The sequence below is a fragment of the Wyeomyia smithii genome, chromosome 3, assembly GCF_029784165.1.
Source record: "Wyeomyia smithii strain HCP4-BCI-WySm-NY-G18 chromosome 3, ASM2978416v1, whole genome shotgun sequence".
Lineage (NCBI taxonomy): Eukaryota > Metazoa > Arthropoda > Insecta > Diptera > Culicidae > Wyeomyia > Wyeomyia smithii.
This window is the reverse complement of record NC_073696.1, coordinates 73,497,501-73,524,864: the sequence shown is the minus strand read 5'-3', so window position 1 is coordinate 73,524,864 and position 27,364 is coordinate 73,497,501. Positions and strand designations below refer to the sequence as shown.

General features: G+C 38.7%; 3 protein-coding genes across 4 annotated transcripts; 2 read left to right on the top strand and 1 right to left on the bottom strand.

The window, feature by feature from the left end:
- The first annotated feature begins 177 nt into the window (after positions 1–177).
- LOC129728080 (SUZ domain-containing protein 1) lies at positions 178–1,880 on the top strand. The gene is made up of 3 exons (XM_055686460.1): positions 178–448; positions 796–1,145; positions 1,334–1,880. The coding sequence occupies exons 1-3, from the start codon at positions 392–394 to the stop codon at positions 1,815–1,817; spliced, it is 891 nt and encodes a 296-aa protein (XP_055542435.1). The 5' UTR covers positions 178–391; the 3' UTR covers positions 1,818–1,880.
- Positions 1,881–9,017: 7,137 nt separating this feature from the next.
- On the bottom strand, positions 9,018–27,325 carry LOC129726701 (nuclear pore complex protein Nup214). 2 transcript variants are annotated; one of them, XM_055683702.1, is made up of 7 exons: positions 27,168–27,325; positions 26,951–27,086; positions 24,048–26,899; positions 22,323–23,859; positions 21,698–22,040; positions 21,225–21,629; positions 9,018–9,036 (listed from the first exon to the last, which is right to left on the bottom strand). In XM_055683702.1, the coding sequence occupies exons 1-6, from the start codon at positions 27,201–27,203 to the stop codon at positions 21,239–21,241; spliced, it is 5,295 nt and encodes a 1,764-aa protein (XP_055539677.1). In that variant the 5' UTR covers positions 27,204–27,325; the 3' UTR covers positions 9,018–9,036; positions 21,225–21,238. The 2 variants fall into 2 exon arrangements, with proteins under 2 accessions (XP_055539677.1, XP_055539676.1); XM_055683701.1 differs by lacking the exon at positions 9,018–9,036 and having other exon boundaries at positions 18,396–21,629.
- Positions 12,201–19,168, top strand: LOC129726702 (trifunctional purine biosynthetic protein adenosine-3). Its single transcript, XM_055683703.1, has 7 exons — positions 12,201–12,542; positions 12,725–12,972; positions 13,134–13,528; positions 13,773–14,027; positions 14,147–14,369; positions 14,610–14,757; positions 16,245–19,168. Exons 1-7 carry the CDS (start codon positions 12,363–12,365, stop codon positions 18,912–18,914), a joined length of 4,119 nt encoding a protein of 1,372 aa, XP_055539678.1. The 5' UTR covers positions 12,201–12,362; the 3' UTR covers positions 18,915–19,168.
- Positions 27,326–27,364: the final 39 nt, after the last annotated feature.

The following is a 27,364-nucleotide window of genomic DNA, read 5'->3' as shown; positions in this document are numbered from 1 at the left end:
AAAAAAAAATGTACCGACATTGATTTTTGTGCATTGTTTTTTGATTTCTACGTCATCACTGTTAACAAAAAAGTAGCCCTTTAAACCCGAGACTCAAATCATTTCCGTACCTTTCTATATTCCATTGCATCTGATGCACAGTTAACTTTTCAACTCAACCCTGACGTAACTGTTATTGAACGTCAGTTTGCTCCTTCCAATTTGATATTGTTCTTGCTTCTTGCGTTTCACTTTTCCTTGTGTGCCTATCTGGGAATTCCATCGATGAAAATTTTTTCTCGCAAATAATTTTTACTGTAATAGCCAAATTTCTTGTTATCTTCGCGAAAACAGACAACGGATAAAGCATTAAACGGATAGCGCAATACAAACTGTAGCGCACGCTATAACAATGTCTAGCAAAGGACAGGACACAGTCGACAGCTGGGAAGAAATCGACGAAGATCGGGTAAGTAGAGGCAACAGCGTAATCGCAACATTCGTGAATCAGGAATTTAGATTGGCATATTTTGTTCGTGCGTGAAACATTAATATTTTTGTGTACAAATTAAGATGTCTAAACGTTATATTCGATCGGATCAATTTAAAAGGGTACTACAAAACACGACCTTGCTCTGTATGTGCATTCTCGTTTGACCTATTCAGTGCTACTGTAGATATAGTGTAATATTAATATTACGTTATAGGTTTTCTGTCTTCTATTCAATTATTATTTCTGAAGCATTTCTGATAACGAATTTGCTTGATACAGCAGATTTATAATACAAAAACAATAATGTACATACTTTTTCACAGTTGGCTTCCCGGTTGAGTAAATTATCTAGTGATGATACCGTGCGGTCTGGTGAACTATTAACACCGAATGTAGCTAGCGGGAACGGAAAAGCAGGATCATCCGCAAACAGTTTATCTGGGATGCTGGACGAAGAACTTCGTCCACGAATGATACTGCAAAGACCTCAGATGCAAATATTAAAGCGACCACAATCTATTGTGCAGGAGGAAAATGTAACCATTGATTCTAAGCCCAAGACCAATATTAAGTCGTTGGATCAACGTAAACAAGAGTATGCAAAAGCACGTTTGCGTATTCTTGGTTCGGCCCACGATGAAGAGGAACAACAGCAGAAACAGCCGGTAGAATTGTGAGTGACTAGAATCCATGAATTAACAGATATAGCAAGAAATTACGCCTTATTTGCAATGTTAGTAAATCACAGTATGCAAAATGTGCCAAGCATTCTGTTTATTTTGCAACAGGCTTCTAGTCTAAGCGCGTGGTTTTTTCCTATTGTAAAAACAATTATTTTTACGAGAAATTTTGTGTTTTCAGATCTAAAAAAAGCAACACAAATGTAAACGGTTTGCGAATAAATAACAATAGTTCTGGTAATAGCAATGTCGGTGGAACTGTGAGACCCGACCGTCCACAAAGCTCGTTTCGACCTGTGCCAGGCAACTTTCATATGCCGCTGCATCCCGGTGCCTATTACCAACCACATTCTGCTGTCACTAGGTGTCAGCTTCCGCCAGAACCACCGAGTAACCATCACTATTATCAGCATCAAGGGCCGCCTCCTCAACCTGGTGGATATGCCTTTCCACATCACCACCAACAGCTACAACAGCAGGCTCATCAGCATCAAAAGCAGCTGATGTCATTTGTTGGCATGTCCCCACAATCTTCTGGTCCTGCTAGTAGCTATCATCAACAAATGGCTGGATACAATGCCCTCGGAGGAATTAGTAGCAATAACAATGTTCTGAGAATGCCTGCTGGCCCGGACGGCTCTCATGGATTCACAATGCGGCGGTAGCTAGATTACTAAAATGGGATGCGTAATAATAAAATATACCTTCATTTACTGACTTTTCCTCAAGTCATTTTTTATTATTGGTTATAAAAATTTGCTTTATAAAAATATCTTTTGTAACTGTTTGTTGAGAGCGAAACCAATTCGGGTGCGGGTAATTCATAAAAGCGTCAGCATACTTATATTTCTAGATTTTTAAACCATGTCATCTTGCGTACAATGCTTTAAAATGGTTATACCCGTTTTATAGTGAAGAAAATTTGTTTTATTATGATTATTAAAGTATATGATGAAGATTGCGAATTGTACCACGAAAAAAGTGTTTTGAAATGACAAAAGATATTTTGGAAACTGAGTAACTATTTTTCGTTGTTTCCGAATGAGTTCCTTTTTATGCACTTTAACGAACGCTGAATCGTCGAGCTGATTGATTATTGCCAAACAAATTTTCCGACTTTTAAATATTTCGCGTTGTTCCGTTTTCGTTATCAATACGCACAATATGTCGGTACCCGGCCACCGTGAGACTATTTTATTGTGCATCAAGCCATTGTTTCTATTACGATAACTGTCACGATGTTGCGATAAAAGTTTTGATTTTGAATATTGAGTGTAATGAAAAATGTAAGAGTCGGGATGGAAAAGAGAGTTAAAACTGTGTAACGTATAATAATTTTATGGGATTTGTGTCATTATGTAAATATGTATGTGTATAAAGCTTGGGTAAATATCATGAGTCTCTTAACATTTTCGTTTGGTTAATTTTATTGATTGATTGATTTGTTGATTGATATATTAATATCAATAAAATATAAATAATTTTCTCATGAACCAATAAGGAAAAATTGATAACAAATTCAGCATTAGGAGTGAATGAATGAGATTCATTATAAAACACTCAATAACATATCATGTTCTACTGTTGCAAGTAAAAATGTGTCACTTTTATACACAAAAATGCCAATTTGGCCCAGCCGTCCGAAAATTCAAATATTTTTTGTCGAGTTAAATATGAGCATTTACTGCCTAAACTTCTTTGTATTAGCTTCTTGAAAAGAGAGACAGAATAAAACACACACGTCAACTCTCCAATTTTGTTGAAAATTTATGAACTCGTGCCTTTTTGGTTTCACCAATAGAAGACTTCTTCCTAAGTTAAGGTAGGTGGTCCCTAAGAGCATCATTTTTACTAAAACATCTATTTTATTCGACTTCATTCATGTAAATCTCAAATCTTTTTTCTTGAAGAGAATATCTCAATAACAGCAATTTGATATTTTGTAAAAACTTTCTCACCCCATACGCTTGTTTTAATCCTTGAGAACCTATATAAACTGTATAGTTAAATACGACAAGTGCGCGTTGTTCATTTATTATTCGTATTAACCTGATTCGATCAAAGAACGGTTGAATAGAAGCAAATGAACGCAGTTTGTCAATCGTTAATCCAGTTCTACCTCGCGTTAATCATTTAATTGGTGAATAGTGAAGAATATTGTTCTGCCCTTAGGTGTCGTACACAAATTACGTAACGCATGAAGAAGGAGGGGGGGGTGAATCTGCGGTACTTAGTGCTACATATGAGGGGGGGAAGAGGTGGACTTGAGGGGCAGGTTGTTCAGCGTTACGCGATTTTCCCCTTCCTCGTAAAATTTCATATCGAACGTTTCCATTGTTCAAACGAAAACGGGAATGCAATTTTGTGATATTTTCGCGCAAATGTTGTACTGCCGTAAATTAGAATGACAACCTTTATTTGAAAAATTAATTGCAATCCTGGCCAAGGCAATGACGGTTAAATTAGTTATTTCTCGGTCCAATTTCAGCACTATAATAATCTGTTGGTGCGGCACGAATGACGAAAATTGTTTTTTCACGGTTTGTAACTTTTTCAGTTCAATTTCCGTTTTTCATGGCTTAAAATACTGAGGCCGAAAAAAAACAATAATGCAATAAGAGTCCTTCGAATCTCTTGATTGTTCTTGAATAAAATAGAATTATTCATTTAGATTTTAATGTTGTTTTTGCTGTTTCTATTTGACCATTTTCCCGTGTTTATATTTTATTAGAACATCGATGAAATCCACCAACCTATTGCAAAAGATAATTTATCTTATTGAAAAATAATCAGATAATTTTGCAGCTTATGTCTTGTTCAGACTTTAGCGGATATCATGTGATATCGTGTATCTTGATATTAAAATCCATACATCTAGTTTTTGCAGAAAATTTGGTGTACGAAATTTGATATCAAGATAGGCGATAGCACATGATATGCGTTGTAGTGTTAACTCTTGGAATAAATGGTGTACACTGTTAGGCGGTCAAATAACTAATGATTTATTCTTCTCTCTTCTGTGCAGCGTTGCCAACCCTCCAGTTTTTCCTGGATATCTCCAGTTTTTTTGAAGATCGTCAGCGAAACAGCTGAAGGTTGAATATTTCCAGTTTTTTTAAAATTGTTCCAGTTTTATCCAGTTTTCTGTTCATCATCACATTTTTTTAACTCATTCCCATTACATGTATGGTCTTTTCAGTATTTTTTGCATTCATGCGCCTCGGTTGTAAGATTTTATTCGAAATCTACTCAATTTCAAGTACGCCAGTGACTGGCGATAATCTCCATGTGTAAACAATTTTCTTTTAGCCTTTTTGGTTACATGCAATAATGCGGTGCAGCATTTTTGAACCGAAAATCAAATAAATTTATGTAAAAGCTTCATCTTTATATATACAGTTTTCTCCAGTTTTTTATTTTGAATTCTTCCAGCTTTTTTTAAAAAAAAAGGTTGGCATCGCTGCTTCTGTGTTATAAAAGGTATAATATTTGGAGGGAAAAAATTTAGGCGCGCTAACTGCGCTTTGGTTTTAGTTCTAGATAGTTGCCTTTCTGAGCTACAGTAGTTTCTGCGAATACGTGTTGCCAGTTTAGATTCCACAGTCTCCTTCACTCCTCCTCAAGCACTATTCCGCAGACCAATCCGCTCACGGAATGTTTCCAACTTAACACGCGCCAGCGGCTTAGTCAACATATCCGCTAACATGTTCTCCGATGGACAGTAAATGACGTCGATTTTCTTCTGCTCAGCCAAGTCACGTACAAAGTGGTATTTGGTATCCACGTGCTTAGACCGTTTGGTTCCTCCATCTTGCTTTAGCAGTTTAATGCAGCTCTGATTGTCTTCAAAAATTTTTCTCGGATGCTGGACGTCTTCACCAACATCTTTCATTAGCTTCATTATCCATTCCAATTCCTGACAACACTCTGATAGCGATATGTATTCCGCTTCTGTTGACGAGAGCGCAACACATACCTGCTTTCTTGCAGTCCAAGATATTATTCCATCACCAAGTTGAAATATAAATCCTGAATTGGACTTTCGATCAGTAATATTTCCAGCCCAGTCTGCGTCCGCGAATCCAATAAGCTCGCCTTGTCCGCCGATATGCAGGTTTAAATCAGAAGTGCCGATGAGGTAACGAAGTACACGTTTTGCCTCAAGCCAGTCAGCAGTTGTGGGTTGAGTCACTTTGCGACCAAGTATCGATGAACTAATGGCAATGTCCGGTCGGGTGTGGGTAGCCAAGTAAAGCAAACCTCCAATGAGACTTTGGAATTTTTCGTTAGTTGGTAGTCTCTCACTCTCCTCCTTTTGCTTTACATATCCAATATCCATTGGGACTTTGGATATTTTAGCGTCTGTCATACCAAACATCTCAACTAGCTTACGTGTATACGACTTTTGATTAAGGCAATAATAATCGTCCTTTTTCTCCACTTGTATTCCAACAAAATGACGGATGTCTCCCAGTTCAGTCAAATCGAATTCTGATTGTAGCTGTTTGAAAATTTCGTCGTATTCTTGCAGATTGGTGCTAACCACTAATATATCATCGACGTACAACAAAATAAATGCCGATTTCGCTCCTCGATGACGCACATACAGGCAAGGATCTGCACTGGATGACTTGAAACCCATTTGTCGTAGAATACTATCTATTTTACGGTTCCACATTCTTGCAGATTGACGCAAGCCATAGATGCTTTTCTTCAACAGACATCCTGTATTGTCATTCGCGGTCGTCACTCCAGGTGGCATTTTCATGTAGATCTGTTCATTTAAGTCTCCGTTAAGATGAGCTGTCTTAACGTCAATATGTTTTACCAACATTTGTCTTCTTGCTGCGATGGATAGCAATGCACGAAAGGTAACCTGCTTGGCAACGGGAGCGACTATCTCGTCGAAATCAGTACCGTACACTTGAGTAAAACCCTGTGCAACGAGGCGTGCTTTATAGCGTACAACATTACCATCCTCGTCGTATTTTCTTTTAAATACCCAACGACAGCCAATAAGTTTTTTCTCAGACGGTACTTTTACCTCTTCCCAGGTTTTAACATTCCGAAGCGAATTTAGTTCTTCACCAAATGCCCGTGTCCATTCCACCTTTTCAGGTCCACTGACAGCCTGATGATATGTACGAGGTTCGACAGGTAACTCTTGAACAGGACCATTTACCTGATAGCGTTGTGGGGGATTTCCGAAATTGCTGCGCTGGGAATGGCGTGTCGCGTAATTTGCCAGCACTTCTTGTTCATCATTTCCATAAAAGAATGAACTCGATTCAAAGCCTTCGAAATCATCTTCCCCCGCATCTTCATATTCTCTGATATCACTTTTGTTATCATTTTCAGGTTCAATTGGATCTATCGTCATCGGGAAGTCAATTAAATTATCTTCATTTTTCAATTTCTTTCCCATCGGTCGGAAGACTTCTTGCTCATCCTGCCTCAAAAAACGCACATCTCTGCTTATGGCGACTTTGTCCGTATCCAGATCTATCAACCGGTAGCCCTTGTGTTGTGAAGAATAGCCAATGAATGTCATTCGAGCGGCCCTTGGTTCTAATTTTGTGCGTTTCTTCGACGGCACCATAACATAGGCCTGCGAACCGAACACATGAAGATCCTCAAAATCAGGTTTTTGCTCGAAAACAATTTCATGAGGGGTCTTACTCCTGATTCTAGTCGGAAGCATATTTTGCAAAAAATTGGATGTGTTGACAGCCTCCGCCCAATAACGATAGCTCATGTTAGCATCTAGTAGCATACATCGAGCCATTTCCACCAGCGATCTATTTTTACGCTCTGATACACCATTTTGCTGTGGTGTGTATGCTGTAGTAAATTGCTGAACTATTCCTTCACTCGCACAGAAGGACTGCAAAGATTTTGCATTGTATTCTCCTCCTTGATCTGAGCGGAGAGCTTTCGGCGGTCTTCCGAACTGTATTCTGGCCATCTGCACGAAACGCTTGAAGCAATCTTCTGTTTCCGACTTACTATTGAGAAAGAATATCCAGCTATAACGACTGAAATCGTCTATAAATGTTAGGAAGTAACGACATCCTCCTGGTGTTGTAGTTTTCATCGGCCCACATACATCGCTATGGATTAAATCCAACACTGTGGTTGACTTTTGCTCTACTTGTTTTGGAAAAGGTAATCTCGCCATCTTACCCTGAAGACAACATTCGCATACCGCACGTATACCACAAGGCTGAATACGAATTCCATTAGCAAGTCCTCCTCTGACCATTGCAAATATGGCCTCTGGATCGCGATGTCCTAATTTTCGATGCCATTCATGGATACATAATGGATTATGACTTTCTGTTGCCGCCACTGTCGGTCTGCTTTGCGGTTTCAGTAAATACAAACCACCAGCAAGCACAGCTTCAGCAGCTATCCGTCCATCTCGTGAAATAGTACAACCAGAAGAAGTAAAGCTCACCTCGGCTCCCTTGGCGATCAAGCAGCTTACAGATACCAAGTTAGCTTTAATTTCCGGCACGTAGAGTACTTGTGTCAGTGTCATTTCATTAACACCCTGTTTGCGGACGAGGCGAGGGATTTGACATATTCTTTCGCCTTCCACTTTACACTTGCGGCCGTCTCTCTTCATAACGCATTCGAAAAACTCACGGTGTGCACAAATATGCCATGACGAACCAGAATCAATTGTCCAATCTTTAATCGAATCACCAGTTGCAAATGCGAAAGCTTCTTCTTCTTTTGCGTTTGTCGCAACTTTGGCCAGAGCACTTCTAGATGGCTTCGATTCATGACTCACAAAATCTGATTTTAATTTCACTCTGCAATCTTTTTTCTTATGGCCGATTTTTTGACAAATCTTCTTGGACATTTTTTCATTCACCTTTAACGCTTTATCAGATTTTTCATCCCCCTTACTTTTAATCACTTGATCGATCACCTCTTGCTTCACTAATTCCAGCGTAATTACTTCTTCTTTTCGGCAATCCAACGCTGTCGTCAAAGCACTAAACGATTTAGGTAGACTTCGCAAAACCATCATTACTTCCAGTTCTCTACCTAGATTGGTTCCTGCCTTCGAAAGCTTTTCGAATAGTTGCTCCATTTCATATAGATGTTGTTCAATGTCTTCTCCGTCTGTGTAGCGCATTTCACAAAGTCGATAGAAAATGCCAACTTTTGCCGACAGCGTCACTTTTTCATGGTGATTTTGCAAATTTTCCCATGCGTCTTTTGCTGTTAATGTGTTACGAATAAGTGCATGTTGGGTTTCTTCCACCAACAAGCCGATGGTTGCTCTAGCCTTTTGATCTCCTGCTCGCTATGCAGCAACTTCCGCAGCATTTCCCGCAATTCCTTCCGACGCAGCTCTAGCCACCGGTGGATTTCCTGGGTTAACATATTTCCACAGGTCTTCCCTTACCAGCAGCAGCTCGACGGTGAATTTCTAGCTGCCATAGTTCTGATTATTGAGCTTCGTGATTCCTAGACGTTCCATCTTGACTGCAGCGCACTAACAAAAAAAAAACTAAACTGTACCCATAACCTCTTGGAATAAATGGTGTACACTGTTAGGCGGTCAAATAACTAATGATTTATTCTTCTCTCTTCTGTGTTATAAAAGGTATAATATTTGGAGGGAAAAAATTTAGGCGCGCTAACTGCGCTTTGGTTTTAGTTCTAGATAGTTGCCTTTCCGAGCTACAGTAGTTTCTGCGAATACGTGTTGCCAGGTTGGATTCCACAGTCTCCTTCATTAACGGGTGTTAAATAGTTTCCAAACGGTTGCCAGAAAAAAGTGACAGTTCAGGAAGCGTCAGAAATCGGTCGGTAAGCATGTTTGCTCTCATCTGAAACCATATAGAGCTTTTTCGAAACCATATAAAACTGAAAAATTTAATAAAACTTTACTGGTACGTTAGGGTTTTCATTAAACATATTTTTTTTTCAGGAAAATAACAGTGGCAAAAAATACTCAGCAAAATTCTTTTAGAAATCTTAAAATGTAATATGCCTTATCTTTTTTAAAGATAGTTTAAGTTATACCCTCGAAACTAACAAAGTTATTTATGAAGAGTGTTTTTGGCTTTTTCAGAAGCTTCGACGAGCAACTCGTCTCATTTGAAATCATGGTTGAGTCGAGAGACTTCTGCAAAAGGGTTCTTTGAATCGCCGTACTTCAACTCTTTCCTAGGTCCATCTGCAGCCCATCAAAATTATGATGAAAGTGATGAATTTCAAGGTAACAAACACATAATTATTCTCAGTCATAATGCTCTTTTCTATTTCTGACATACATTGAAATCTACAAATACTTCAATACAATTACATTTGAACATATCAAAATTCATACTAGGATTTGTCATAGCAATATTTTTACCTCTCGATGGATAATAAAACCAATATTCTACCTGAGTGAATTCACCTACCCAATTCTTCCCCACCAAATATGAAATGAAATTCAAAAATTCTAACCATGCTCGTGAACCAAGTATGATGACAGTTCTACAAGGTATGTTATTCACGTCGATGCATTAGTATTAGTGATCGTTATGAACTTTTTCCAATTTTGTATGAAATTTGAAATGATTTTGCATTTTAAACTAAACTTATAAAACATACTTTCCTGAAAAGTTATAGAAATGATGTTGAAACATGTTTTAATTGTGGGGAATACATAAACATGCTGCGGTTTAGGTAAAATATGCTGTTTTTCATCAATTTGCCGGTAACCTTTTTGCACTTTTCGTTTTTTTTTGTACTCTAATAGCGCTTCTAAATAGAGTCGCTTATGTTTCATACAGTAACAAAAGTCATGAGCTATGACAATGACTAAGATTATGCTCCAACTATTAGAAATATAGCATTTTTATATATTTTATTTCGACATATTGTCGCAATCTTTCACACTAAATCTAAATTAATATCAATTTCTAGTGTGTTTCAACTGGAGATTCACTCTCCAACCAAAAAAAATCAGATATAAAACAACATAAAACGAGAAATTTCCAAAAATGTTCTGAATTCCATACAAAACGCGAAATTTTTCATAACGAGATTTGTTTGTGTGCGTAGATAGACAAAAATGTAGCATACCTTGTAGAACTGTCATCATACTTGGGCTCGTGAATACTTGTTTATGTCGAACACGTTTCAGAGTCTGAGTGTAAACTTATCAATTATCACTGACATACATACAAAACCAGCGTTAGTTGAGAGCCAGGGTTGCCAATGTTCCAGTTTAAACTGGATTTCTCCAGTTTTTTTCAAGTAATCCAGTCAAACAGTTTATTCCCAAAATCTTCCAGTTTTTCAGATATTTGCCAGTTTTATCCAGTTTTTTATTCACTGAAGCTCCGATTGATTTTCGAAAATATTTTTAAAACGTAAATATTGTAGATTGATAAATTATTTTCACAATTCTTAACAGCATTCTCAGTATGCTATCTTCTCAGAGAGCTTCGTAGCCGCAAGGTTACAGAGTCCGCTTTGATAAGCGAGTGGTCGTGGGTTCGAATCTTAGTAGAATCAGGCCATTTGGTTGTCAAAGGACTTTAACATGGGTTCATTCTCAGGCTCTCTACTACATACCCTTTCTTCAAGCTGAATTCTATAGTACCATTGCTGACTTTCATCCTAACAAAAAAGTCCCTCTTATAATAAAACTGTTCTGAGTAACGTATAATAGTTCTCTTCAGGGAATTGTAATTATGACGCGGTCTTGGCTTGAGGACCGAGGTTTCGATACGACTCCTTCCTCTTGACAAAAGTTTTAGTCCTACTCATAATAAACCTGACCAGAGGTGAAGCATGAGTACCTCTTCAGGGAATTGTGATTGTGACGCGGTGTTGGTAGGAGGAACGAGGTTCGATAAGACTCCTTACTCTTGACAAAATAAGTCCTTCTTATAATAAAACTGATTTCAGAAATATTTACCCTCTACAGGGAATTGTAATTGGCGATATTGGCACGAGGAACGAGGTTTCGATAAGACTCCTTCCTCTTGACATAAATAGTCCCTCTTAGAATAAACCTGGCCAGAGAGGAACTTTAGGTGTAGCCTCAGATCAGGGAATTGTAATTTAGCGATATTGGTAGGATAGAAAAGAGGCTCGGTATAGTAGAGCAGTAAGCTTGAAATGAAAGGGTAAACTCTCACACACAAGCACGAATATAAATGAAAAAAAAAGCGTATCATTCACTTTAATAGTGATACTGCCAATAATATGAAGTGCGGAATGCAGAAAACACCTGGGCAATATCACAATAGATCAAAATGTCTCTGGTCGCAGTGATGAGTCCACACAGAGAAAAAAATGCTATCTTCTCGCACGAAACACGGTCAAATTTAAGACTGCATGACGTGGTTGAGATAAAACCAAACAAATAGATTTTACCAGACCATGAAAAAGAAATTCTGTTTATTTTCTGTTGCGTAGCAGGTAAAAAATTATTAGAAGAATTAGATACCAAAAGATAGCGAAGTCAGAAATAATTGAAATTTAAACTTCACTGATGTAACGGAAGAAAATGTTGCTCTATTTTCTTAATTTTAAGATAGATTGATTGCGTAATTTTAAATTGCGCTGCTGTTAGAGAAAATTTTTCAATCCATAATTTTAACAAAATGTAAGTCCGAAATAAAACAGTTCTGATTAAAATGAGTAATTTTTTGCAAAGAGTTATCTCTTTAGTTGCTTTATTCGGGTTATTCGCGTTGAAAGAGATTTTGAAGGCTGTTCGCACCTACGTGAACACTCATATGTAATTGTCAAAATGTGCGTGATGACAAAAGCAAAAATATTTCCTTCCTTCTTTTTCGCATGCAAAAACCAAACAAATATCAGCAACACCGTCAACGCGAATAAAAAACTGTCATTGGATCCAGTCCCCATAACAGAAAAGCACACTCACAATCATGTTTTTGCTTTTTTTTTTTAATTTATTCGGAATCCAGTTTTTTCCAGTTTTTTCTTCAGCCTTTTTCCAGTTAAATCGCAAATTTTATTGGCAACTCTGTTGAGAGCTGAAGTCTGCATAAAGGCATAGTTTCCAGAGCGCATAGCCATATTCCACTCATATCATTTCAATCGGTCAAACAGATCGCACATGTTTTGAGAGTTCAGTGCTGTGTTATTTCACCGGTGTCATTTGAGTTGATTAGCATATCAAAATTCGTTTCAATTGCAGCTCTTTTGTTAACCCGTGAAACATGAGTGCTGCTATAAAAAATGTGCTTGTCGTAGGCACTGGTGGCCGTGAGCATGCGATCTGCTGGAAGCTAACCCAGAGTGTCAAAGTGGCTAACATATTCGCTCTTCCTGGAAGTCCAGGAATTGCCCAACTGGACAAAGTTACTCTGGTCACCGATGTTAACGTGAAGGATTTCGATGTAAGTATTTTTGGAAGTGTTTTTCAATTCTTGCGAGAAATTAATTGTTTAAATTGGTTTTTTAAGCATCTAGTATTCCTTTCTGAAATAATAGGATTTGATGAATAACAAGTGTATAAATTACTCGATGAAGTACATCCATGCATCATATTAACATTACCTACTCTCTTTTTCAATATTAGGCCATAGTATCCTGGTGCAAGAATAATGCAATAAATCTGGTTGTCGTCGGCCCGGAGGATCCCCTCGCGCTCGGATTGGGAGATAAGTTGCTGGCGGCCGATATTAAGTGCTTTGGACCCACGCAAAAAGGTGCCAGGATCGAGTCAGATAAAAACTGGTCTAAAGATTTTATGCATCGAAATGGAATACCAACGGCACGGTACTCGTCCTTTGATAAAGCAGCGGACGCTAAAGCGTTCATTCGAAGGTAAGCAAAAGGGCTCTTTACAAAATTAGGTTTTTGTTATTTTTCTCTGAGGATTAGTGCTAGAGGGATAATTTACAATATTTTAGTGAGATAAAATTTAGTGAGATTTTCTCATGATAGTGTGTGACTAACTTAACTATTTCTATGAATTATATCTGCAGCGCATCCTATGAAGCACTGGTGGTGAAAGCTAGTGGACTTGCAGCCGGAAAGGGTGTCATCGTAGCCGATAGTCAAGATCAGGCATGCGCCGCAGTGGATGAAATTTTGGGCGATAGGAAGTTTGGCTCCGCTGGTGATGTCGTCGTAGTGGAGGAAAAACTGTCCGGCGAAGAGGTGTCCGTACTAGCTTTTGTCGATTCAAAGACAGTGCGTGTAATGCTACCCGCACAGGATCACAAACGGCTGTGTAATGATGACCGCGGACCAAACACTGGTGGAATGGGCGCCTACTGTCCTTGTCCGATCATTAAACCCCACGAGCTAGAGATTGTTACGAGAGAAGTACTGCAGCGAGCGGTCGATGGATTGCGCAAAGAAGGCATTAAATACAACGGTCAGTAACTAACTATAGGGCAGTATTGGAATAGTTTACAATTATGGTTTTACTAGATAAGCCATCTCTGTTGATAGAGCTTGGGTCAGAAGTAACAGGTCAACTATTGCATTCGATGGCGTAAACAAGCGTCACTGTTGCTAATAAACAATTTGTTTGCACTCTCGCTTTCTTTCAGCTTTCAAGGCTGATAAGCTTTTGTCAATATTGTGCTACATTTTCTACGTCATCATTTGTTTTACAGGAGTATTGTATGCTGGTATGATGCTTACACCCAATGGTCCAAAAACTTTGGAATTCAATTGCCGTTTCGGTGATCCAGAAACACAAGTAATCCTACCCCTATTGGAGAGTGATTTGTACGATTTGATGGACGCCACCTGTGATAATCGGTTGGATAACACTCAGCTTCGCTTCCGCGATGGTCTCAGCGCTGTTGGAGTTGTCATGGCCAGCAAAGGCTATCCAGAAACGTCCACCAAGGGATGCGTTATAAAAGGTGAGTTATTGGAATGCAATCAACTGAGCATTCCCACGCTCAATTTTTTTTAACTATTCAGTTAGTAAATATAAAAAAATAAAAAAAAAACATTTTGTTTATCCTCAATTTGTTTCTAGGCCTTGATTCGATTGCGGAAAGGCGAGATCATCTTGTGTTTCACAGTGGTGTAGGAAGAAACGCAGACGGGGACTTCGTTACAAATGGAGGCCGTGTATTGATCAATGTTGTTCTGCAGGAGAATCTGCGAACAGCAGCAGCTCTAGCCACAGCCGCCTGTTCTGATGTGCATTTCGACGGCTCACAGTACCGAACTGATATCGCCCAGAAGGCATTTAAACAGTAATGTGAACTATATATATGTTTTTAAAACATTTTGCTCCAGTGCCCTAATAATTGCATTTAAATTTCCTTGATTCGCAATTGGATGTATTGCAGTGATAGATAGAAACATGAATAAACATTGCCAATTTTTCATAATTCATTCCTAATAGTAATTAGTTTTATATACTCATTTTGTAGATGATCATCACATAGTTTGATAGGATTAGCTCTACTGTTTTTTTTTCTTCTGCTCAACAGTTTAAGTCTCTCGTACAAAGCAAGTGGAGTCGACATAGATGCTGGTGATGCACTGGTTCAACGTATCAAACCCTTAGCTAGAGGAACCAATCGTCCTGGAGTTATAGGAGGTCTAGGAGGATTTGGAGGATTGCTTCGTCTAAATGAGGTGTGTAGAACGTGTGCATTTTTTTTTTATCCATATTTATTGTTTCAACCAATTTGTTCAGCCATAGAGTTATTTTTACATTATTAGTGAAAGAAACATTACTTTTTATCGGGCAGATGTTGCTGTTTCTAATTATGGTTAAAAACGCACTGAAAACTTCAAAACATCGAAGGTGATAATTTGCACGTAGTTTCTATTGTTAAAGTACTACCAATGCCTTAACTTTAAAAAGTAGTTTCGCTCTATCGAATGTTTGTTTTGATCTGAGATAAGAGATAAATGCTCAATTGCTAGCAGTAAGAAAAATATCCAAGAATTAATGTCAGCAGCGTATAAGGAGCTGGACTGATCGTTAATAAATGTACATGTACATCATAAATTTTGAACAATACTTAAGGTGAGAAAAAAAATTAAAATTTTGCAATTTTCGAATAATATGAAAAAAGCCTTTTGAAATATTGACCAATCCTTCTCAAAATGCTTAAATAAATTCTTGAACAATCATTGTACTTACTGGAAAACAAATTTATGGAAGATATGAAGGCAACAAATTACAAGAGGAAAAAAATTTTTTTTGCAAATTGTTAAGCAGGTATTAGACGAAGCAAATATTTGCTATTTTTGGTACGGATTTTATTTGGTGCGAATAAAATTCGTACCAAAAATAGCAAATATTTGCTTCGTGTAATGTCCGCTTTAGATTACTACCACCAAAAAAAAATGAGGCCTAATTAAAAAATGTGTCCTTATAAATTGAGTGTAAGATCACTTAGAACATGTTTCGGCAATCGTTATATTCAAATTGAAATTTTTTTTTCTCTATCTCAAAGTACAATTTTTTGATGCAATTATTTCGGAATAGTGTTTAGCAAAACATTACTTTGCCGTGTTTACATTTGTCGAAAAACTACTCTACTACTACGATATTCTTCGACTTTCTTGAAATCTGCGTCAATAACGTCTGTGATCGTTAAACGATCGTTTTTTGATACAAAAAGTTACACTTTGCTGGAAAAATATTTTAATGCAATTTTCAGCACTGAAAAAATAGATTCTTCGGGAAAAACGTTCCTGTTTGTAATACATATAAAATAGGTACTTATAAAAATGATCATTCAGATACTCGGTACCCGGTTTCAAAGAAGCGGCCATAATTCCACTAATAAATAATGTTTTCTGTAGTTCAAAAACTCTATGAAAATTATAACTTTATTAAATTAAAAAAAAAGTGCTACACACCCTTGAAAAAGAAACTTGCTTGATTTTTCCCGAGCAAAAACGTCGCCCTTGTGAAATACAGACGTGTTGTTTACCTTCATACTGCTTATCAGACTTCCGAAAATTTCTTAGTGTTATTGATAAACACGCAAAGTGCTGGGTTAGAAACAAAATGTTACGCATTTTTAGCTTTATATTATTGTTTGTCATATATAATTCAATCATTTTGTTAACGCTGCAAATAATACAATAAAATCGTATATTTACAGGTGACTTACGAGAACAACTTTGGACAACGTGTTCGCTACCAGGATCCTGTGCTGGTACAAGGTACAGACGGAGTCGGCACTAAGCTTAAAATTGCCGAAGCGTTGAACGTATGGGATACGATTGGCATAGATCTGGTCGCTATGTGTGTGAATGATGTACTGTGCGAAGGAGCTGAGCCGTTGGCTTTTCTAGATTACATCGCTTGCGGCGAACTGGAGGTGCCCGTTGCTGCTCAAATCGTTAAAGGCATATCCGAGGGCTGTCGGGACTCCAACTGTGCGCTGCTAGGGGGAGAAACAGCTGAGATGCCATCCATGTACGCCAGAGGTACATACGACATAGCCGGTTATTGTGTGGGTGTTGTTGAACACGAAGCCATGTTGCCGCGCATTCCGGACATACGAGAGGGTGATTTAGTTATCGGCTTACCATCTAGTGGTATTCATAGCAATGGATTCAGCCTTGTTAACAAAATTTTAAATACCAGTGGATATAATCTCAAAGATGTGGCATCGTTTAGTGAAAATGGATTTTCACTTGGTCGCGAGCTGTTAACACCCACCCAGCTTTATGTCAAACCGGTATTGCCTGTGCTTCGGAAGGGTATGGTTAAAGCTCTGGCCCACATAACAGGAGGCGGTTTACTAGAAAACATTCCAAGAGTTTTACCTAGTGGCCTCGCAGTACGGATAGATGCAAACAGCATCAATATTTTACCGGTATTTGGTTGGTTAGCAGCAAATGGTAACGTTTCGGATTTGGAGATGCTAAGAACGTTCAATTGCGGTATAGGAATGGTGCTGGTGGTGCCTGCCGGAGATAAAACCTGGGAGCCGTTGCAGTCTTGTGGTGGTTGCATAATCGGCCATATTATACGTCGAAAGTCCGATTTGTCTGATCAAGTAATAGTTGACAACTTCAACCATGCAATCGTCAAAGCATCAGAACCATTCCGAACGAAGGATTTAAAACCTTCGATTTCGTATAAGGATAGCGGCGTAGATATTAATGCTGGCGAAAGTCTAGTCGCAAAAATCAGGCCACTGGCTAAATCAACCGTTAGAAATGGATGTCTCCGAGGTTTGGGTAGTTTTGGTGCACTGTTCCGACTGAAAGACGCAGGTAAATTCAACGATCCTGTTCTAGTCTTGGGTACAGATGGTGTTGGAACAAAACTGAAAATAGCCCAAGAGATAGGTTCACATAGTTCGATCGGCATTGATTTAGTCGCAATGTGTGTCAATGATATCCTCTGCAATGGAGCTGATCCAGTAAGTTTTCTCGATTACTACGCCTGTGGTCGTCTAGATGTTGAAGTTGCAGAAAACGTGATTTCAGGAATAGCAAATGGGTGCTTACAGAGCGGAAGTGCTTTGGTTGGTGGAGAAACAGCTGAGATGCCCGGAATGTACGGAGAAGGAAAATATGATCTAGCCGGTTTCGCGCTTGGGGTGGTTGAGAATGATAAAATGCTCCCCAAAATCGAAACTATTGTGGAAGACGACGTAATCATAGGACTACCGTCGTCAGGCGTCCACAGCAATGGATTTAGTCTGGTGCATAAGATACTGGAACATGCCGGAGTTACCTATAAAGACGTTGCACATTTTAGCGCGTCTGATAAAACTTTCGGAGAAGAGCTACTTGCTCCCACAAAAATCTACGTAAAAGAATTACTACCACTGTTGAAGCATAATGTGGTTAAAGCGTTGGCACACATAACTGGTGGCGGGCTATCGGAAAACATACCCAGAGTTTTGCCACATCATCTAGCAGTAGAAATTGATGCTAAAAAATTCCACATTCTGCCGATTTTCGGATGGCTTTCTAAACTAGGAAATGTTACCGAAAAAGAGATGTTACGAACATTTAACTGTGGCATCGGTATGATTTTGATTACCTCTGGCAAAACCGCACAATTAGCATTAGAAACACTCAAAGGAACTGGAGCCTCACTAATCGGACGGGTTGTATCTGGTGATTCTCAAACGGAAAAAGTAAGAGTTGTAAACTTTTCAGAGTCCCTCCGCATATCACAATACACCTGCTGCCTGCCAAAAAAACGCATTGCCGTTCTTATTTCGGGATCTGGAAGCAATCTTCAGGCATTGATTGATGCCACTAGAAACACCGCTTTTGGAGTGCGTGGCGAAGTTGTGTATGTTATTTCGAACAAAAGTGGTGTTTTCGGATTAGAGCGAGCATCAAAGGCCGGAATTGCGTCGAAGGTAATCCTCCACAGAAATTATCCTACCAGGGAACTGTTCGATGCCGCCATGTCCGAGGAACTCGAGAAGCAACGCATAGATTTGGTTTGCTTAGCTGGTTTCATGAGAATTTTGTCGGAAGGATTTGTCAAAAAATGGAAAGGTCGACTAATTAATATTCATCCGGCATTGTTACCGAAGCACAAAGGAATCCATGCACAGCGCCAGGCTTTAGATGCAGGTGACTCGGAATCTGGATGCACAGTGCATTATGTGGATGAAGGAGTTGATACGGGAGCAATAATTCTGCAAGAACGAGTGCCGATTCTACCCGGAGACACCGAAGAGATTCTAACGGACAGAATTCACCAGGCAGAGCATATTGCTTTTCCCAAAGCCTTGCGATTAATTGCTAATGGATTGGTTAGTTTAGGTAGTGACGGCAATGTTAAGTGGCTGTGACCACAACATTGGATATACATGACATACCGATAACTGAACTGTTTTACGTTCAACGTTAGCAGATAATTGTGATAAAATAAATATATTTGGCTTTTGAAGTTATTACGTACTACAGCATTGATAAGACTATCAAGCCTTGATAAAGAAAGATTCACTGTCCGCCATGCCATGTTAATATTGCTTGCATTGTTCTTAGGTTATACAGTATCTATTTTTGAGATATATTCAGAAAAATACACTAAAGTTGCTTTCAACACGTTTTTTACGCGGGCTGCTTTTTCCCATTACTCACAAACGGTACAAATTTCGACCTCATTCCAATCACGTTTTCCTTTTTAGGCCAAACGTAATCATATATTCTTAAAAAACTCAGTTTTTGGTGTAACCCCTGAAAATTTAAAATATTGCATTTTGGCCTTTGGACTGACCACTATCTTATTCAAACAAAGTTCAAATACATTCGAACGGTTATCGACATTACTGTTTCAACTCAATTTAGACTTTTTTACGCGGTTTCATACCATTCATTATGATAACGTAAGTATTATTGCATTTGGTTTTTGAGGATATAGAGTTAATTCTGACTTTGACGCATTATGAGAAATCCTTGGTGCTTCTTAAACAAGAACGATAGGCTTTTTCAAATACATGTTGTTTGCACAAAAAAATACTACAGACATAATATCGTCAAATATAGGTATAAACGAAATTCTTTTGAGTGTTGTTGAATATATTTCTAAAAATAAATTTCCAGGGAAGGCTGAAAATAAAAATACGTAAGTCACCGAGCAAACACATTGATTCTGTCTGCGGACTCTGTATATTTTGTAACAAAAAATCCCCTAATTACAGTCCCATGTCACTATTTCATACAACCCCAGGGCTGTATACCTTGTAGTATTTTCATTTTACATTATGAATACTTTATATAAGATCACGATTGCTTTTTCGAAACGCCGTCTTTAAAGATGACTCTTATAAAAAAATCTTTAGGATTTGGCGATACGTAAACTGAGATATGTTTATCCGAAGACAATCCAGAAATTATTATGATCTGAATTTTCTTCTAGGTACCTATAGCTCTTCTTTATAGTGAGTATTCGAAGTGCCTCATTTATTTAAACCTTAGTATTTTTAGTTTAACTGTATATTTAAAAAAAAAGGTTAAATAAAGCAAGTGTCTAATGGATGTTTTGCATAAGTTCGCTTCGTTAGTATCTAAAATTTGAATGAATTGAGGTTAGTATGTAAAACAATAATGTATCGAACGAACTACTTCAGCAGCGGTTGTCGTCGGCAGGTTTTGCATAAGAATTTTGTAAAAAAAACCTGTTGAACAAAACCGCGAATGAAATAGTTCGATACCTTATATAACGAAAAGATTAATCTTTTACCTTAGTTTCAGTCATGATTTGTTATGTAAACGCAAAAGTTTAAATATTTGAGATAAGATAAAATACACTTAATTTCTGAACGAAATAAAAGTAGGTATAGGAGTAGATTGAATTAAACCAGCCGATAATGTAAATGTATATGACCGGGATCGTCACTAGGTTTCAAATAAAATTTTCTTCAGGACAAATTTTTTGAGGTATGTAACATTTTTATGTGACAAATCTGCAAAGTCTTGTACAAAGTTGAAAGTTACGGCCTTTTTGCAAGACAATGCGAACGAATTTTGGCTCATTGTTTAAAATCTGGATGATTTTGAGTTTTATCTGTTGGCCAGCAGTCAATCAAAAATCTGGCATAATCCAGATTTATCTGGCATAATCCAGACTAACTGAGTAAACTGCGCACCTAAATTTAATAGATCTTACTGAAATCTATGTGAGGAGTAAAAAGCAAGATATTTTTCTAGTCCCCAATAGCACTAATGAACTTAAAAATTATATTTTGGCTTGTTCCGTTAACATGGTGTCTTCAGTACAGTTAAACAACCAATACACATCTTAAAATTGAAAAACGTTCACTAAAAACATTTTTGATTAAAATATAGAAATAGTGATCTGATGATTTAAAAAAAAAAGGTTCATAGTGCATTTTTTGCCGTTTTTGGAATAATAAAAAAATTTTCTCAGTTACTATCATGATCAACTTTTAAATAATTGATCAAAAAAATAGAAAAGAATTTGAAGATTTAAGATAGAAAGAAAAGTGGATCTAGAAAGCAAACATGTCCGTCGGATAAGTGAAATTCGTGATGAATATTAACCATATGAAATAGATTTTTTTTTTCGTTATAAGACGTCACATATAAGCACAATGTCACTGTTTTTGATAACACGATTAACATAGTTATATCTTTACCTTACTTGCTTATCCTAAGACCGCCAGCTGGAAAACGATGATCCGCCAAATTGTGGTGATTTCTGGGATTGCTGCTGAGCAAGATTTCCAAAAGAAATGCCTGATGATGACGAACCAAGCTGTTCGAATAGGTTGTTAGACTGTGTTGATGGGCTCAGGGAAGCTTGGCCAAAGCCTACAGTACTGGTACCAAAAGCCGGCTTACTGCCAAAAGCTGGTGGACTTCCGAACGTTGGTGCACCGCCGAAGGTTGGTGCACCGCCGAATGCGGGTGAATTGCCGAATGTAGCTCCACCACCAAATGTGGGTTTATTGAAAGCAGATGGAGTCGAAGAGCCAAAACCAGCCTGAGCTACACTTCCACTAGAAGGTTGACTGAATGCACCACCGGGAGATCCAACAAAACTAATAGTGAGAGATGATGAGTTACCTTTGAATAGTGAAGCAAGATAAAAAATTGATCCAGAGCTTACCTGCTGCTGCCGAAAGGAGTTGAGGTAGATCCTCCGAAAATGGATTGACCCGATTGAGGGGAGCTAGGTTGTCCAAAAGCAGATGAACCGAAACCAGAACCTGCCGCGGCAGCGCTGCCAAAAATATTCCCCGTACTTTGAGCATTGCCAGTACTGAACGATGATGATCCAAACATGGATCCGCCTGCTGCTGGACTTGCTACTATTGAACCAAATGGACTGCTACTGGACACAGCAGCACTGCTTCCAAATATTCCGGAAGATGTAGTAGCTGTCGGTGCTGCAGTTGCTCCGAAGGGGCTTGCCACTGACTGCGTATTTGTTGCACTACCAAAAACGGAACCTGTGAAGGAGAAATGATTTTTTAAATATCACAGACGAATAGCTTTGATCACATAAAAATTGCCAGCAATGACCCAAACTACAAAGTCTATGTATGTAGGATCTCTTAAAAGTTTTGGTTTGTTTTCTAATAGAACAATAAAAAAGCAAAATTAAATATGTACCTATTCTAAGGATGTATGCATAACTATTTATAAACTCTATCCTATCATTTGTTTTGAATTTTTCAAAAGTAATTTTTAAAGTTATTTTATCGGTAGCTGTTACTGCTTAGAAATATTACCTTGAGTTGCACCAGTGAGTCCTTCAGTTGAAGCGACTGACCCGAACAAGGTATTCGTTGGAGCTGCCGTGGCACTGAACGGAGAACTCGAGGTTGTTGAACTAGCTCCGAAGATCAATCCGCTGGTGCTGGTTGTTGCAACCGATCCAAACAATCCGCTGGTCTCGCTGCTAGTTGTCGCAGCAATAGAAACTGCACCAAACATATTGCTAACCGACTTGGGCACTTCAGCAGGAGTGGCACCGAATGGTGTGTTCACAGCAACAGAGGAAGCATTTTCTCCAAAAATATTGCTGGTTTCAGTTTTAGGGACGGAGAAAGCTGCACTACCAAAAATATTAGACGATTGCGGTTTTGCAGTGGCTGCTACTGTAGGCGAGCAAATATTAAATGATCCAAAAAGATTTGCGGAGGAGTCCGTGCCAGTCGTCTGCATACTAGCTGTATTCGATACAGAAACAGATGACTCCTTTGGAGATGCAGACACTGCAATAGGTGATAACACAGATCCAAACGAAAAACTTGAAGTAGTTGCAGGACTAGTTGTAGCTACCGTTGATGTTTTAAGAGTTGTGATTGCTGCAGTAGTAGTAGGGATGGAAGCAAAACTGGAGGTGCCTGTACTGGACACGAAAACTGGTTCAGATTTCGGAGGATCCGATTTAGTGGATAAATCAGCAGGTTTCGTTATAGAACCAAAGCCCCCAAAAGTAAATCCTCCAGCAGAACTTGTAATTGTTGGTAGTTTTAAAGATCCAAATACACTAGGCGTATTGCTTGTAGATGATACTACTGTTGCTGCTGTTGTTGTTGTCGTACTCGATGCATTAGAAATCGTAGAAGCTGAATCCTCTATAGAAGTTGGAGCTATAGAATTTTTGATGCTTCCAAAAAGCCCAATGTTACTAGAGGATGTAGTAATCGCGGCGTTGGGATTATTGGAAACTGTAGTTTTCGTAATGGTGGTACCAAACGAACTTAAAGAAGTTTTAGTTGTTTCCATTACAGATGGTTCAACTTTTTTTAAGAGGCTTGTTAGAGCGGGAAAAGCAGCTGCAGCTCCTACTTGTTCGGATCCGTTACTGGGTTTTGATGGAACGTCCTTATTCAACTCTTCTGTAACCTTTCTTTCTTTCTTTGTGTCTTCCTCTTTTGCTTTAGTAAGATTTAAAACAGGAGTGATTGATGTCGTTCCTTGTGCCACCAATTGAGGTGAGCCAAAGCTAAGTGGACCGCTAATAGTGGATCCGAAGGAAAACGTTGACGGCTTATTGAAAGTCGATCCAAAAGTTAATACGGGTTTGGCAACAGAATCCGGTTCTGCCGATGATTCATCCACTTTGACAATTGCTTGAATAGTGGTGTTAGGTAAATTAGCAAGCGTAGCTGATTTTGACGAGTCTGGCTCCGGTTTCGCAATTGCTGTATTATTTATTGCTTCGAATGGTGCTTGAATATGCTTTATCGTTGTGTTACCGAACAGCAACGATTCTTTATTTGTTGTATCCTCTTTAGAATGAGCTGGCATACCGAAGTTCTGTAAAACGAAAATATATGAATTTTTAAAAATATACATCTTTTCTAATACTACACTGCAAGAAAATACTTTTAGACAATCACATATATGTAGTAGCCATAAACTTCACACACACTCATCCTTCATTAAAAGTACACAGCTATTCGATTACAAGTATTACAGACACAAATAAATATAGATAAACTTACCGTAGACGTTTGTCCGAAACTAAAAACAGGCGCTACGCTACCACTAGCAGTTATCGGAGGATTGAACATTACCGGCGCAACTTTGCTCGATATCGTTGATGGTGCAACTGGCACTACTGTTGCCGACGCTGGAGGTGCAAAACTGAATGCTCCAGCCATTGTGGGCGAAGGCGCAACCGGGCGATTGGTAACCGATGTCCCCGCTGATGGCTTGGGTGTAAAGGATGGCAGTGCCGTAGCTTTGGGTAATTCAAAAACCTTGGACGTTTCTGAGTTAGATACAGGCATGAATTTTACTGAATCAGTTGATTGCTGGCATTGTTTTGTTTTCAGTTTGGACTTTTCACTGCTATCATGCGCGGCTACCGTCGGTGGAAGCACCGAAACAGTTTCTGGTTTCAATTTAACCTTTTCCAAATTTACACGACGTACTTCGTTTCGCCGTTCCCTCACAACCTCGGAACTGAGACCTACACGATCCGGTCTTCCAGGTTTTATGATAACGATTCTTCTATTTCTGAGCATAGTTCTGAGGGCACTCATTTTAGGCTCGGTCAAATGTCGAGCGTCTTCACGTACTTTGTCGGCGAGTGTCATAGAAATAATAGAATCAGTTAAAGAATCAATAACAGGTGTTCCACTTTCCCCCGCGAAAGGCAAATCTTTTCGGTGTCCTTTTTCAAGTCCCCGAATGCTCTCACGCATACCGAGTCGTCCCTTAATATAGCTTAGTTTTTCCCGTTGTCGGTTAAGAATTTCTTGTTGCTTAGAAAGCGTCTGATACAGTACCTCTAAACTAGGAACATGCATTCGACGTTTCGAATTCACCTTGCTCGCTTCTTGGAAACTTGACCATTGAGCATCGACTTGTTTATTCACGATCTGTAATTGGTTGCTGTTTGTAGTTAACTGGTTTTGAAGACTGGCAAGTTGTCGCCGACTCGACTGGGACATAGCATGTGTTTCTTGAAATTGATTTGGACTAGGGTGCTTATAGATGGAATTCTTACTGTTGGCTTCTGCTACCATCGCAAACGCCTCATTTAAACTTAAACGAAGAGCTTGTACATCCGAAGTAAGTGAGTCAGTACTTTCTGTAGCTTGAACGCTTAGATCCTGCAATTCTTTGAGATTTTTCACTATAGCAGCTGAATCATCCTTAGAGCCTACGGAGGTGGACAATGATTTACAACGATATTTCAGATTTGTAAGCTCTGCTTCAAATTTATGCATTTCTTCTTCTATCATCGACTGTATTATAAAATTGTTATCGTCCGAAGCTTCTGGCTTTTTGTAAGCGGGTTTCTGTTGAGCTTGCTGTGACATACCTCCGGATTGAGTAGAACCAGAATTTTCACTATCTACAGGAGGTGGTGTGTAAATTGGAGGGACGGTTATGAGTGGTTTTGAAGCTTCTGAAGGTTTTTGCAATTGATTGAGGGATGTTTTCAGCAGAGAAGATTGGGTTTGAGGCATCGTGAAACTTTGCGGTGGCACTCCAAATGATGGAGGAATACTTCCAATAGCACTGCTTTTCGCTTCTACGGCCGGAGCTCCACCGAAAGTAATTTGTTTTCCGAAAGAAGGTAGAACTGCTGTTGGAGCCACAGCAGATGCTGTAGCTCCAAAAAGATTTGCAGATGTCTTTGTTTCGCTGGGACTGAAGAATGATTTTGTTTTCAATACAGCTGGTGTAGACGTTGCTCCAGCGGGAAGAACAAATGATATATCAGAAGGTTGTGAGTGTGGTGCAGTCGGAGCAAGTACGATAGATTGTTTGTTAATGTCAACTTTGTCAAACTTTCCTGATGTATCAACAATAGGTTTTGGAGGCGAACAGATATTCGGAACATTTGGAGTGGTATTGAGAACATTGAATGATACCAGAAACCCATATGTAGATAACATGTGAATCATTGGCATAACGGGAAACGTTTGTTCTCCGATGGTAACTTCATGCGTACAACCCGTCTCCAAAGCTAACCCAACAGGAAATGTTTCCTGTTTATCTGATGAAAGAGGGAGCTCTGCTCGAGCTTCATCGGTTGTTGTCCATTGATACCACGTTGGTGTTTCTCCGGTTTCTGTTGTTCCTAAAATTCCAACCTCCATACTGTTTGCAGAAGCCATCAGCAAAATATTCCACTGCATAATGTGTTGCAAGAACACTTGACCTTTACGAGGTACACTTTGACTGTAACAAATATCGTCATAATTGATAAAAACAGGGTTTCCTAGTTTAGGCGCATTTACGATGAACAATGATGGGACACTATCTTCTGCGTGTGGCAAAAATACAGCGGCAAACTGATAAGTTGATAACCACTGTAACGCGATCACATCGAACGCACCTCCCAAGACTTCAGTTGGACAAATAATAGTTCTAGCAACTTTTAGATCCGGCTTGAATTGCATCAGCTTTCCATTGAGAAAACCAACCACTAACTGTTTTCCTTTTGGGCTCCAACAAGCACAAGTAGCTCCTTCATTTTTATCCAGTGAATGAAATTCTATTCCTGTTGGTTCCTTTAGTGTATACACGGAAAGTGCGCTGTTGTCAGTACGTACTGAAAACATGTTATGAATTACTGGATTCCATAGTATTTGAGTACTTCTGACCCCTACTTCAGGAGACGTTCTTATTTCATGAAGTTTAACAACGGAAGCAGTGAGAAAAGAGGGGACTGAATAGATGTAAATGAACGGAACACCGTTACTTATTACATCGATTGCTAAAAACCCGTTATCACTACTTATTGAAATCTGGAATGGTTCACTGGGCAACGGAACAGTTCGTAGTGGAACAGGAGTATCAAAAACCCGTTCTCCAGTGATATCCTTAAGCTGCAGAACTGTAAAATAAATTTGCGTCAGCTTAGTTTTGCGTTGACAAAAGTGATTACCTTTTAGCTGCGTTTCTGTCGTTCCAGCAAAAATCAAACCGTAAACACTTGCTGATGCGAGCAAGTTGCAATTATCGCTAACATTGCCATTGCCTTTGAAAATTAGCACTTTACTCTGGAGTTTAAATTTTAGATCCTGTTCAAAGACAAATATTTGTAAACATAACCTTGCGACAGATAAAAACAAACAATATGCGAGCTAGACTATGCATCTTACCGTGACATCTATCCCTTCCGGTGCTGGAGTAGCCATCGTAAAGCAAACAACTCAAATAACAATATATTGAAACTTTTCTTTAGATTTTTTTCAGGTTTTTTCACGAATTACGCGGCTTTTTAATTTTCAACAGCCGCACTACTAAACTCACTTGTTCAAGATCAACGTAATGACGTTTCGATGTGTATACATAGAAA